This window comes from Octodon degus, unplaced genomic scaffold, assembly GCF_000260255.1.
Source record: "Octodon degus isolate 3935 unplaced genomic scaffold, OctDeg1.0 scaffold00003, whole genome shotgun sequence".
Classification (NCBI taxonomy): domain Eukaryota; kingdom Metazoa; phylum Chordata; class Mammalia; order Rodentia; family Octodontidae; genus Octodon; species Octodon degus.
Window position 1 is genome coordinate 13,170,090 of NW_004524579.1, and position 14,959 is coordinate 13,185,048.

Genomic DNA, 14,959 nt, shown 5'->3' on the forward strand with positions numbered 1-14,959 from the left:
ATATTGAATAGGAGTGGTGATAGAGGACATCCTTGTCTTGTACCAGATCTAAGAGTAAAAGATTTCAGTTTTTCCCCATTTATAATTATATTAGTCATTGGGTTTTCATAAATGGCTTTTACCAGATTGAAGTAGACACCACCTATTCCAATTTTCTGTAGGATTTTGAACATGAATGAGTGTTGGACTTTGTCAGAAGCCTTTTCTGCATCAATGGAGATGATCGTGTGATTTTTAGTTTTTGCTATATGGATATATTGTATTACATTAATAGATTTTCACATATTGAACCATCCTTGCATCACTGGCATGAATCCAACCTGGTTATGTTGTATGATCTTCCTGATGATTTGATGTATTCTATTTGCTACGATTTTATTGAGGATTTTTGAATCTATGTTCATGAGGGAGATCGCCTGTTGTTCTCTTTCTTAGTTGCGTCTTTCCCTGGTTTTGGAATCAGTATAATACTTGCCTCCAGGAATGATTTTGGGAGAATTGCTTTGTTTTCAATTTCATTGAACAGTTTGAGGAGTATAGGGACTACATCTTCTATAAATTTCTTGTAGAATTCAGCTGTGAATCCTTCCGGGCCTGAACTTTTCTTTGTCGATAGGTTTTTAATTACATCCCGTATTTCACTGGGTATTATTGGGCTATTGAGAGTGGTTATATCTTGTCAATTCAGCTCTGGTAATTTGTACCTTTCTAGGAATCTGTCAATTTCTTCTGTGTCTTCTATTCTGTGAGAGTAAAGATTCTCAAAGTAACTATTGATAATCTTCTGAATTTCCACTGGGTCTGAGGTGATTACCCCCTTTTCATTCCTTATTGCTTGTATTTGAATTTTTCTTTCCTCTTTTTGATGAGGTTAGCTAAGGGCTTATCAATTTTATTTAATCTTTCAAAGAACCAGCTTTTTGTTTCGTTAATTCTTTGAACTGTTTTCTTCATCTCAATTGCATTAATTTCTGCTCTAATCTTTATGATTTCTTCCCATCTTTGGACTCTGGGCTTGGTTTTCTCTTTCTTTTCTAGTTGTTGAAAGTGCAGCGTTAGGATGTTTATTTGTTCCCGTTCTTTTTTCCTAATGTCTGAGTTCACAGCTATGTACTTCCCTCCGAGAACTGCTTTCATTGCATCCCATAAGTTGCAGTACACTCTGCTTGAATTTTCATTGAATTGTAGATATTGTTGCATTTCTTGTTTAATTTCATCTTTGACCCATTGGTTACTGAGTAGGGTGTCATTTAATTTCCATGTATTTAGGGTTCTTTTCTGGTTTCTTTTGTCATTTATTTCCAGTTTCATTGCACTGTGGTCAGATAATGTTCATGGGATAATTTCTGTTTTCTTGCTTATACTTAAACATGATCTATGGACCAGTATGTGGTCTATTTAAAAAATCACCCATGTGCAGCCCAGAAAAATGTGTATTCGCCATGTTTGGGTGGGACACTCTGTATATGTCCACCAAGTCCATTTGTTTCAAGCTCTGGATCAGTTCTGTTATTTCTTTGCTAAGTTTTTGTCTGGTTGACCTATCTTTTGGAGATAAGGGGTTGTTAAGGTCTCCTGTTAAGGTTGTGGTATTGTATATTAGATTTTTCATGTCCATTAAGACTTGCTTTATATAGATGGGTGCTCCCATGTTTGGTGCATACATATTTATGAGTATTATCTCTTCCTCTTGAATTTTTCCCCTAACCAGTATATAGTGGCCTTCTTTATTTCGCTTGATCATTCTTGGTTTGAAGGTGAGACTGTCTGAGAATAAGATTGCTCCCCCTGCTTTTTTCTGAGGTGCTGGGGCGTGTAGTATTGTTTTCCATCCTTTGACTTTCAGCCTATGAATATCTTTATGAGTTAAATGTATTTTTGTATACAGCATATTGTTGGATTTTGTTTCCTAATCCACTGTGCCAGTCTGTTTCTCTTAATTGATGAATTGGGTGTATTTACATTGATGGTTATAATTGAGATGTATTGACTTGCAATTGACATGTTATTTACCTGTTGTCCTTTACTCCTTTTTCTCCTGTGTTTGTTTGCCCTATTTAGTTGGTTGCATCTGGTCTCATTCGCGGAGTTCTGGTCATTTTGGTCCCTCTCTAGAACATCTTTCAGTAGTTTGTGTAGGGTTGGCTTTGTCATCATGGAATTCTTTAGTTGCTCTTTGTCATGGAAGTATTTCACTTCTCCATCAAACTTGAAAGAGAGTTTTGCAGGATATAGTAGTCTAGGCTGAAATTTGTTTTCATAGAGGACTTGAAGTACTTTGCTCCATGCTCTTCTTTCCTTCATGATTTGTGAAGAGAAGTAGGCCGTAATTCTGATGGGTTTTCCTTTGAATATGATCTGCTTCTTTTCTCTAGCTACTTTCAGTATATTATTCTTGTGCTGAATTTCTGGGATCTTGACTGTTATATATCTCAGTTTGTTTTTAATTGGGTTAAGGTTACTTGGAGTTCTGTATGCTTCGGTTACCTGAATGTCAGATTGTTTCCTCATATTTGTGAAGTTTTCTGCTATTCCTTCTGCCCACATTTTTTTAATGTCCTCTGTATTGACTCCTTCTTTCTCATTGATACCTAATTAGTCTCACATTGTTTATTTTTGCATCATCTTGCAAGTGATGTATTATTTTTCCTAAATCCTCGTTGTTTTTAAGAGATCCTTTCTTACCTTTTCACTAGCTACACCAGCATCTTCAAGATCTGAAACTCTGCCTTCACTTTCACTCAAATGATTTTGCAAGCTTGTAATTGATATTTTAAGTTCCTCTATATCTCTTTGACTCTTCTTCATGTGATCTGTTTCTTTCATGTATTGTTCATTCAAGGAATCCGTCATTTTTCTAATCTCTATTTTTTTAATCAATGTCTTCTTTAGAAGCAGGTATTCTTTTACAGAAGTGTTTTCTTCAGATTTGGTTTAGTCCCTATGTTTCTGTAGTTGATTCTTTACTTCAGATGCTATGAGTTCAAAGAATTCTTTTTTTATTTCAGAAAATAATTCCGCTCTGAGTTCCTCTATAACTTTCTGCTGTTGCCTATTTACTATCGATGCTATTAATTCATACATTTGAGCTGAGCTAGTAGAAAAGAATTCAGCTCTGAGTTCCTCTTTGACTTTCTGCTGTTGCTTATTTACTATCGACGCTATTAATTCATACTTTTCAGCTGAGCTAGTGTTATCTGCATTTTTTCTGGGCAGGCACTGGGCAAACATCTTCCATATGTTTCTACATTTGATTCTCTACTGCAGATGCTATTAATTCAGGGATTTCTTTTTTCATTTCCAATCTGAGTTCCTTTATACCCTTCTGTAGTTGTTTCTTTATTTCAGAAGCTGTTGATTCATTGATTTCAGCTGTGTGATTCCCAGTTTGTTCTGTGCTAGTGTCCTCTGCACTTTTTATGGGTGAGCTTGGCTTCTGAGATTGCATTTTGCTCCTTCTCATTGTCATTCTTGTGTAGCACTGTCTTCTGAACTTTGTTGTAGTTATAACCTTAGCACTTACTGAAATTCAGGTGGAGATCTACAAAGTTTGGATTTATCCTGCTGTGCCTGGCTTGGGTCTGGCTGCTGTGCTCAGTCCTTCCTACTGCCACCCTTGGGAGTGACCCTGTTGTTCCCCTCTGGCAAGATGTTCTGCTCCTGGACTAGCTGGGTTTCTTTGTCCCCTACACTCGCTGCAGGGATTGCAGCTGCAGGGTCTCCCCCCAGTACTATATGCCAGGCCTGAGCTGAGTCTGGAGGGTACAAGGTGGAGTAGCAGGGAGAGGAACTCTCCCACACACTCACCGGGCCTGGACTAGGGCTGGATCTCGGGGTCCCCAGAACGGGGCAGAAATTCTCACTGGGCATGTGGGTGGGGGTGCTTCAGAGTGGTGTGGGGGCCCCAAGGGGGTGGAAGATTGTCTCACCTACGCTGTGCCTGGGCTGGGACCGGCAGGTCTGGCAGACACAGGATAACAAGAAGCTCTCCCACACACTCACTGGGCCTGGGCTAGGACTGGATCTGGGGGTCCCCAGAATGCTGCAGATATTCTTACTCAGTGGGGGAGTAGGGGTGTGCTGTGGAGTGGTGCTAAGGGTTCCAAAGGGGTGGAAGATTGTCTTACCCATGCTGTGTCTGGGCTGGAACCAGCAGGTCCAGCCGGCGCAGGGTAGCAGGAAGCTCTCCCACACTCACTGCACCTGGGCTAGGACTGGATCTGGGGGTCCCCAGAGCACAGCAGAAATTGGGTGGGCAGGGTGGAGGGATGTAAATGTCTTTTAGTTAATTTTGCCTTGATTTTATAATTGTTACGTAAGGAGAGTGACTACTCTTCCACATACACTATTGCACTGTTCTTTACATACTTAACAAATATTGAGACACTTGAAAATAAGAGATAAAAATGTATTTTGAGGTACATGGATAATATTTTAGTGCCTGCTGTTAATTTTTAGCACTTGGAATACTTTTCAGATATGTATATCTTACTTTAGTATATACTTTTTATTTCTCTAGATATCCAAATTCTTAGTCATACTCTGTAGTTTAATGTAAGCCTTCTGACGATGAAGACCATTGCTTCTGTAAAATTGTTGGGGCAGGACACAAAATAGACCTTTTGTAAGTTACTCTAATTAAAATAGAAGTAAGAATAAAAGCAGTTCTAAGAAAAAAAAATAAGTTCTTACTGTCATGAGTTACATTTCCATTGATTGCATTTTAATATCTTTTTATAATCTGTATCCCCTACTGTTCTCTCTACAGTTAATTCACTTTTTCTCTTTCAGTTTATTAAAGTCAAAATGTAATAGATGGCTGCCTAGAACCTCATCATCCTTTAAAAAGCACCAAGATGTCCCTAATAGTGGAGAAAATTGGAAGGAGAAAAAGACAGTTGCTTTTGAGTCACATATAGAAGACAATGGCAAATGGATGTGTCAACAAAAGGAAGCATGTGACCCGCCAAGAGGTAAGTTTAACATCTGTAGCACCAAAATGCTTGGGGAAGGTGATTGCTGGCGGTTGCCAGTGGCTGCTAGTCAGTGAATGCAAGATGATTTCTTCAAATGCTGAGCAGAATGTACGGTTGTGGACTGACTTTGCCTGAAAGGCCACAAGCAGAACATCTACTAGATTAGTGAAATGTGCCTGCATTTCTCTTAGAATGCTGATAAGAAGGCTCTATCCAGTTTCTTCCTCTTTTTACAAGCAGTGGACTCTTAAGAATCAAGCAGTAGTGCCAAGAAGATAGCTCAGTGAAATAAGTGCTTGCCTGGCAAGCGCAAGGTCCTAAATTTGATCCCTGGTACCACCAAAAAAAAAAAAAAAAAAAAAAAACTGTTTTTAGACAGGGTATCTCAGAGAATTTTCTTATTAAATAGAAAAAAGAATCAAGCAGTAAAGTAAGTATGGTTGTAGACAAAAATTAATGTCCAAATTGAGTAAAGATGAAAAAAAGTTGAACATAAATCTCTCCTGGGAAAGTAAACCCTAAGAACAGTTACTCCTCAATTAACTAGAAGCTTAGGGAAGAGGAAACCTGGCGAAGGGATCATGGACAACTCTACGTCGTTGTTAAAACAAAATGCAGGGGCTGGAGAGATGGCTCAGTGGTCTAAAGCACCTACTTGAAACAAGCTTGGCAAAGCACAGGGACCACGGTTTGATCCCCAGCACCACATGCCAGCCAGTTGCGCCCCCTGGTGGGCTGAGCTGGCCACACACAATAAATAAATGTAATAAATAAATAATTTTTTAAAAAATGCATAAATATGGAGCAATTACTGACTAGCAGTCTTTTAAGAGTGCCAGTAATGCTTTCTATTTTATGTGATAGATTTTTAAAAGAAATCTATTATAAATAACTGACATGTTGAGTGTAGGAAGTTTGTGTTTCCTAGTTACTAATTTGGTGGCCCTAGACCACCATAATCTTTCCTATCAGAATTAAAAGAGGGACTTTGGAAGGGAATGAGTCTCACAGTACGGAAGAGCTGTATAGGAAACAAAGGATCAAAAAGATCTCTGAACCTTTCTGCTCATACCTCTTTAACCAGTGTCTTTTATTTACCTCTGCTTTGTGCCAGACTACTATTTTTCCACACAGAGCTAACTTTAGCTGCTCTTATTGATTAAGAATAAGGCAGTGCCTTATGAGATTTTTTTTTTGAGACCGTCTCATTATGCAATTCAGGCTGGCCTATGCTCACTTTTGTAGTCACCAGGCTGGTCTTGAACTCGCAGAGATCCTCCTGGCTCAACCTCCTGAGTGCTGGGATTACTGGTGTGAACCACCATGCCTGGTTTGTTGGTACCCACATCCGAGGTCAAGGCTGCAGGGCATGTGGGGCCAGGGATCAAACTCAGGCCCTTGTACTTGCCAGGTAGGTGCTTGTCATGTCTCTGAGATATCTCTCCTGCCCTTTATGAGATGTTCTTGCAAGTGACTCTATCCTTCCCTTTCCACTCCTGCTATCTTGTTTAGTTATGGGTTTTGTTCTAATTACAGTTAATCTAGAATTTGTTTAATCCTATCCTAGTTAAGTGAGATATGAAATCTACTCAGACTTCAGAAAGGTGACTTACAATTTCAAGTAAGAGCAAAGGATGGTTTGGTTTTGCTTTTGTTTTTTACTTAAAGCAAATGTTCTAGAGACCTTCATTACTTTAGAACAGCGTAGAAGCTTCTTAGACTTTCCTACCAAAAATAAAATTGAAATTGAACAGACCTACTATATGAGAAAGAATTTTGTTTACTTTCTCTTACAGTACTGTTTCAGAGATGGGAAACTCTTACTTCAGCTTTTCCTGTTCTTAGTCATTTTACTTTGGAGAATGGAGAACCAGCCAGAATTGGTCTGGTGATTACACCACAAGGCTTAACACAGTCTTCTGTTAACTTGTCAACAAATTGATGTTGTGTGTCAGCACTAAAATAAAATGGCAAAATGAGAAAAATATAGTGTAATAGCAAAAGGACAAATAACTTGTGTTATTGGTTAAGACCACAGCAACATTAGAAAGCAGCAGTAGAAAAGCACTTTGAGAACGGTATCATCCAGCAGCCTTGCTGTGGTGGAGGTTAATCTTTCCAGGGCCCAGCTATAGAAGCCAGAAGCCTGCAAAGGGCTTGTGTCCAAAAAAAATCAATTTCTAATTTGAAACAAAATCATTTTTGACTAACAGGAGTTCAGAACCCATTACTTTTTGCTGTACAGTCTGCTGACATTTCAGCACTTTCTGTTGTGCACAATGAATCCTAATAGTCATTTTATAATGTTGCTGTACCAATCAACTTAACAAAGAGAAGCTGTTGCAGTTCTGCAAAGTTTTTAGGAACAATTTTCACTCATAGTTTTACTTTTTGTTTTTAGTAGTTTCTATCTCTCAGTAGAAGAAAGGTTGTTGCATTTTGCTGGAAAAAATACAGAAAGCTTTTTCATATTTTTAAAATAGTTTTTATTTTTAGGTATCCACAGGAACTATTAACTTTTATTCTGTTAATAAAAAAGACTATCTTGTATTTTTTTCAATGTTCTAATATGAAGCCATTAACAAAATTATGGTCCACCTGGTCATTGAAGATTTCAGGTTGCCCTCTTAAGCTATTCCGCCTATTGCAGGGATGGTATATGCAGATTACTGTGCAGGGCAAAGTTACTGCGTTGGCCTTTGCTGTGGCATCCAACCAAATGGGAGACATAAACTTTCCAAATGTGCTACAGTGGATTTTGACGCCCTGTTTATCATAAGGCCAGTGACCTAGCACTAATTGCCCATGTTACACTGCTTGGTTTGACATCTCCTTAATTGCTTTCCCCTCTTTAGTATATCTGAATTTTTTAATATACATTTTTTCTGTTTTATATCCTTTGTTTCCTTTGTTCTTGTCCTTTAATCATTAAGTACTACGTAGGACATTTATTGCAGGGCCATTAATCTTTATTACCAGTCTCTCACTCCTTTACCTCTAGTATCCTCCTTAACCATTCTGCCAACTTTATTGATGTTAAACAGGTAAAGGAGGCCAGACTCATGACTCAAGAAACAACCTTGTGATCACAAAAACAATTCAGCATTGTCAGAATTGCACTTAAAATATATACCTTGATGTATCAGTGCTGAGGATATTACATTCCACTTGCTTTTATTGAGCTTGATGGAACAGAGAAATACTACTTGGGAAAATCTATACTTAGCTTAAGAACTTTTTAAAGGCACTCCATTTTCTATCCTTTTTTCCTGTTATGTAGCAGCAAGACATTCTCTCCCAGCTAGCCTAGAACCTCCCCTTCCTAAGCAATTACCTATGTCCTATTTTAAGAGGAAGCTGAGAGCATTTTCCCTGTACGCTGATGGACTAGCAATGGCTGCAGACACTGAGCACACATGTTCCAGAAGTAAAATGTTAGACCTCGGAGCTCGCCATTGTTCCTTACTAAATCAGGCTGCAAAGCCATTCCAAAGTACACTGCTACTTTTGGGACTACCTTCTGTTCACTCCTCTTTCATGGCTCTCTAAATTCCTATAAATCTTCAAGAAAGACCGACCCTAAAGTAATTTAGATTTAATTGGTTGTATTGATCATTCCCTGAATTTAGTCTCTGAGGTTTTCTTTTTTTTTAGGTTATATAATCTGATATAGCAACTGTCACTGGTTGAGTACCTCTGATGGGCCACCAACACTTTTATTATTTTACTGGAAGGGGATTATTGTAGACTGAATGAAATGAGGACTAGTCTCTGAACTGAAAGTGAGCCTCTCTTGCTTCTTAGGACCATTCATTTGTGTTTCCTTTGATAGTACCATCATAATCATCACTAATAGATATTTGATCATGAGAAAAAGTACCATAATGTATCACTTCTGATCAAGTGTGAAATAAGCGATTTGTTAAACTTGATGCCTTCATCAACAACACACAGAAGATAAGCATAGTAGGGAGCTGTGAATAAGCCAAAACATACAGAGTGAATTGTCCTGCTAAGTTTACTTAAAAAGAAAACAGAATTTGAATGTAAGAGTTGAATTTCTTTAAGAGTCGACATTGCTAACTATGGAATATTGTCACTTGAACTAGTTGTCTGTATTTACCATCCTCTACAATGGAAAGAAATATCTTAAAATACTATATGATTACATACTTATTAGATACGTTATCTCTTCTTTCAGGGGAATATGATCTCTATTGTATCCTGCACTCCTAAAACATTGCTTAACACATGGTGGTTATTCCTTATATATGCGTTAAATGAATTAACATAACATTACATACATTGATTTTTCTTTGTATGCCCTTGTCCCATTTCCCCAAAATAAGGACCTAATCAGTTAGACCTTTTGACCTTACTGCCTGCAGTGATTTAGTGACTTAAGCAAAATATATGCTTATCCCTTCAAAGTCCCTATGGTGATTGATTGCTAGTGTCAAAGAAAAAGCAGTTGAGTAGGGTCTTAATTACTTCTTTCAAGTACCCTATCTCCAAATACAATGACTTCCTAAAGAATATTGGGGGTTAGGGCTTTAACACATAAATAAGAGGTAGGGGTACAATTAAGTCCACAACAACTTTCTTTGTAATGTTTATGCATATTGCTCAGATCTAATTAGATCACCTGTTACATTGTAGAAAAAAATGTTACAGGCTTCTGTGCCTTGTTTCTGATCTCATAGGGTGGTCACACAGTTGTCCATACATCAAATAGGATTTTTAGCTGGAGTTTTTTCATAAAGAACCCTTTACCATGTTGAGAAATGTCCTTCCTAGTTTTCTGAGAGTTTGAATAAATGCATGCTGAGAGTCATCAAATCTTTTATTAATTAATAAAATTAATTTATTAATCTACTAAGATGATCTTGTATTTTCTCTTTTGCTAGTTTGGTGATTATAAAAATTGTGAGATATTGGGGTACAATGTCTATTTTTGTGTAATGAATTTGTCAGGTTTTGATACCAGAAGTATTTTCATGTCTTAAATGAGTCAGGAGCTTGTCAGTTAAAATAGTGGAGTAAATAACTCCAGATGCTCATTTCTCCCCCCCTCCAACCCCCAAAACATTGAAAAACTGCCATAAGCTGTTAGAATCAGCCTTAAAAGAACTCCAGAAGATAGTGAAAGATTTACTGAAGTTAAGTGCATGTTTAGCTAAAAGAAAGGCCTGTTCAAGATGGTGGAAGAGCTTTGTGAAGTTGTAACTTGACCTCATCATAAGCCCCTGCTCTGGGCCAGAAGGCAGCCTAAAGTCCAGGAAAGACTTCAAGCTTTAGGCGAATCAGAGTTGACCTTATTTTCAGGAAATCAAGGGTCTGTTTTTACCTCTGTGTGGAGACTGTAAATGGCTGACACAGGATATGTTTTTATTTTGCCTGACTCCACTGGCCTGCCTCAGGACAGAGAAGCAGCTACATTTAGGACATTCCTTTAAAGCACTGAGAGCCAAAAGAATATACCACAGTCACTTTGGGTAAAAAGACTAGCAGCAAGGCAAAGAATAGATGCATTATAGGGTTTCAGGTTAAATCCTGAGGGGATTTTACTGACCTTATCAGATACAAAAGTTACATTTCTTGTTATATAGGTCTTGCTTTATCTTGGTCTTAACCATCTAGCAGAAAAGTATGAAAATGAAGTATAAAAAGTAAGGCCACATTGATATGCTGAGCTGTAAAAAGCTCAAGTCAACAACTTTGGACATTGCCAGTCTTATGGAAAACTCACTACAATTATGGACTACTGGACTATATTGTGAGATTCTGCTGAATCCAAGCACCTACAATACTTAAATGACAGTGCAATGCCCTTCTCTGACAAAACTAACCAAAAAAGTGGGATAGAAATGAACAATCCTTTTGTATCTGTATACTCAAAATATTTAGAATACAGTTCTATTCTCTTAATTCAATGGATGGAGAGGTTTGTTATATAGTGTTTGAGACAGTATATCATGTCTGCATCTTGTACAATGAATAACCACTAAGACAACAATATGCAAGGTATTAATTATTGAAAATGTGCCAGTAATCAGTTGTGAAACTATCTCATTAATATTTGTTTCTCAATAAAATTATTGAAATTTGATTTTAAAAAGGATAGATGCATTAACAGACAAAAAGGCAACCAAGATGAAATGAACATGTAAATGGACCTATAACAAAGAGTTTCAATCTTCAGAATAGAGAGCTTCACTAGTGAATTCTACCAAGTCTAAAAAAAACCTAACATTTCTCAGACTCTTCCATAAAATAGAAGAGGAAAAAGTATATATCTTAACTCATTTTAAAAGGCTGTAATACCAATGCCAGGCAAAGACTAAACATAAAGCTATATGCCAATATTTCCTATAAGTATGAATGAAAATATTTTCAACAAAATAGTAACAAAGTGAATTAAGATACAACTAGTTATAACTATCTTTTCTTAGTTCATTGAAAAAAGTTTTGTGCTAATATTGTTTGATCAAGATATGCCTAGGCCATTTTGTGGATGCTGGGTAATTGAGTGTGTGTAGAGGAACTGAGTTAGAAGGGAGCAGGAAGAACCACTGGGTGGATGTGGTTTTAAACTTCCGCGTTTCTAACTCTGGATCTCAAGATGCATTGTGATTCCTGCCCATTGGTCTGTAAGGTTTATGTAGAGAATCTTGGCAACAATGGCATCAAGACTGAGCTGGGATGGGCTTTCAGCTATGATGGACCACTGTGGAGTGTGTGGGTTGCTAGAAACCCTCTTGGCTTTGCTTTCATTGAATTTGAGGATCCCGGAGATGGAGCGGATGCTGTCCGAGAGCTAGATGGAAGAACATTATGCGGCTTCCATGTCAGAGAGGAACTATCCAATGGTGAAAAGATAAGTTGAAATCGTGGCCCTTCTTCTTGGGGTCGTCGACCTAAAGATGATTATCATAGGAGTCTTCCACCTTGCCACAGATCACCACAAAGGAGTTTCTCTCAGCTGGAGGTCTCTTTTTAGAGATGGGAGAAGAGAGAGACCACTGTCTAGGGAGAGAAATCACAAGCCATCCTGATACTTCTCTAGGTCTCTCAGACGATCTTGGTCAAATAAAAGGAAATAGAAGGTCAGTTTGTAGGAGAAGTGGTGTACAGGAATTAATTTCACTGACAGGAGTATGTACAGAAAATCCAAGTTTTGTTTGAGACTGCATAAGCTTAATGCATTTTTAAGATGTTTTAGCTGTTCACCTTTGTGTCTTGGAACAGTGACACAACAATGTAATTCTCTCTGGCTTGAGATGGATCATACCAGGCATGTAATACCAAGAATTGTTACTTTACAATGTTCCCTTAAGCAAAATTAAATTTGCTTTGAGCTTTAGTCTTGCACAAACTGAAAATAAACCTCTAAACTCTGAAAAAAAAAATCATGCTATAGCTTGTATTCTGAATAACTGTTAGGAAGACAACAATACGTTGTATGAACTACTGTGACTATCTTATTAACATATCATGGCAAAGAGGGATTTAGCTCAGGAATGCAAAGTTGGTTCAACATACAAAAATCAAATAAGTATAATTCAACACACTAATAGAAAAGAAAGCAAAAGCACATGACCATTGAATGTGATGCAAAAAAAGCATGTGGTAAAATCAAACATTGTTTCATGATTTAAAAAATGAGTAATTAGAAGAGATTTTTCTCAACATTATAAAGACAATATATGTATGTTTTATAGCTGACATCATATTCAACTAGTGAAAGACTAAACAATTTCTCTTAAGTTTGGAGCAAGTGTTTCTACTATTGCTAATTCTATTCAACACTGTACTAGAAGGTCTGGCCAAAGCAGCCAGGACAAAAGAAGAAATAAAACCAAGTACATCCAAGTTGGAAACAAAGAAGTTAAACTATTTCTCTTGACAAGTTGCATAGATAAATAGAAAATCCTAGTGAATGAGCAAAAACTTATTAGCGGTAATGAAGGAATTCAGCTAGTTTACAGGATAAAATTCAACACAAATCACTTGTATTTCTATAACTAACATTGAACCACATAAAAATGTTATTAAGGGAATAATTTCTCTTACAACAACATCAAAGCAAAAGAAAACCCAAGAAATAAATTTAAGTGTGCAAAACTCACATACTAAAAATACAGTGATTTCTGAAAGAAGTTAAAGAATATGTAAATAAATGGGAAGACATTCTGTGTTCATGGGTTTGAAGACTGATTATTAAGAGAGAAATAGTTCACAAAGCAACCTTAAAGATTTAGCCCTTATCAAAATTCCAATGCCATGTTTTGTAGAAATGAAAAATCTAATCTTAAAATTCATACAAATTTGTAAAAGTACCTGATTAGCCAATACAGTCTTGGAAAAAGAGATATAAAATTAGAAGACTTATACCTTCTGACTTCAAAGCTTACCATAAACCTACTATAATTAGTATAATGGGGTACCCTCATAAGAATAATTTTATATCTGTTACGATCAGCAAATAGGATAAATGTTTAAAAATTTTTATTGTTAGTTATAATAAAAGACACACTGTGATTAATTCCTTTCTCTTGAAACACTAATCCCATTACTCTTGAAACTTTCTGAAGTTTATTGCACTGGCATGGTTGCCTTAATATTCTGAACTAATTCAAAACATTTCCCTTTCATGGTCATTTTGACTTTAGGAAGATCCAGAAGTTTTAATGTCAGATCTAGTGGATAAGGGCACATAATAATGTTTTTATTTGATACAAACTACCAGGAATGTTTTGAACGGATTCAGGGCATCAAGGCAGCCATAAATAGACATTCATGAAAGAGAACTTCAAGAACTGCTTCAGAAAATTGCAGAAAATTGTGGAATGAGTATACACTGTTTGTGTTTAGATGCTCTCCAAGGCCTCGTGAACTTTTAGATGGGGCTTTTTCAGAGGTGGCTAAATCTTGAGTTTGTGATTGATCCATAGTTCAGTGCTGGGATCAAGGGTGTTGGAATTAAGGTGGATGATTGCTAGATCAGACAACTGATTAGATTGGCATCACCCTAATCCCAGCAGTCTGGATAAGATGAAGGGAGCAGAAACAGGCTTGTTTACCCTTTTTGTTCTTGTTGCTTTTGATATCTTCTGCCACCATGAGTGGTTACCCTTCTGACATGCTGTACTGCCTTAACACTAGTTGAATATAGACTGAAGCCGCTACAAACTGTGAGCTAAATAAACCTTTTTTCCTTAAATCTTGGATGTTGGGTATTTTGTCTCAGCAATGAGAGAAAAAGTAAGTAAGACAGTGTGTTGTTGTAAGTTACAGTGAGTATGTTGCCAGGGACTAATGGCAATGTGTTCTCTAATAATTTAAAAAAATTTTAATCTAAACATTAACTGTATTCCTTGATTATACTGCATAGATCAATGAAGTAAAAATAAACAGACCATTAGTGATAGCTGTCTGCTGGTCAGAGTGTAAATTCTTGCATTCAGTTTGGGAAGTTGTTTGGCATTATTTATTTTAAAAAATGTATAACTACCCTGCATCTCAGTAATTCTAAATTTATATATTAAAAGAGAATCTCATACACAGAATGATTCCGTTGCAGATATGTTCATTACAGCTCTAATCAGATAAGTAGGCTAAACTATGGTAACAAATGGACAGGGGAAAAAAATCATTGCTTAAAGAACAAGAAATATTTTTCTTTCTGTAACAGTCCAATTTGAGGATTCAACTTGACAGTAACTCTCCTTAAACAAATGATGGGTCTGACATTTGATGTGCCTTCCAAGGTCATCTTGGACATTGCAGTAACACGAAGTCAGCAGACTTACATCATGAGGAAATCTGGCCTACTGCCTATTGTAAATACAGTTTTGTTGGAACACAGCTATGCCTTTCGATTTACATATTGTCTGTGCCTACTTTCATGCTACAACAGCAGAACTGAATAGGTATGACAGCAGCCATATGGCCTGAAAGCCTAATGTGTTTGTTTTCTGACC

At 37.0% G+C, this 14,959-nt stretch overlaps 1 protein-coding gene and 1 pseudogene across 8 annotated transcripts in view; both read left to right on the top strand.

Annotated features, from left to right (window-relative positions):
- Kiaa1328 (KIAA1328 ortholog) overlaps positions 1-14,959 on the top strand; it is a 434,847-nt gene that overhangs the window by 376,280 nt on the left and 43,608 nt on the right. For all 8 annotated transcript variants that reach the window (XM_004623599.2, XM_023714416.1, XM_023714438.1 and 5 more), the window contains one exon: positions 4,792-4,973. In XM_004623599.2, the coding sequence (XP_004623656.2) occupies positions 4,792-4,973 (182 nt within the window). The remainder of the gene's footprint in view (positions 1-4,791; positions 4,974-14,959) is intronic.
- LOC101587349 lies at positions 11,599-12,079 on the top strand (annotated as a pseudogene).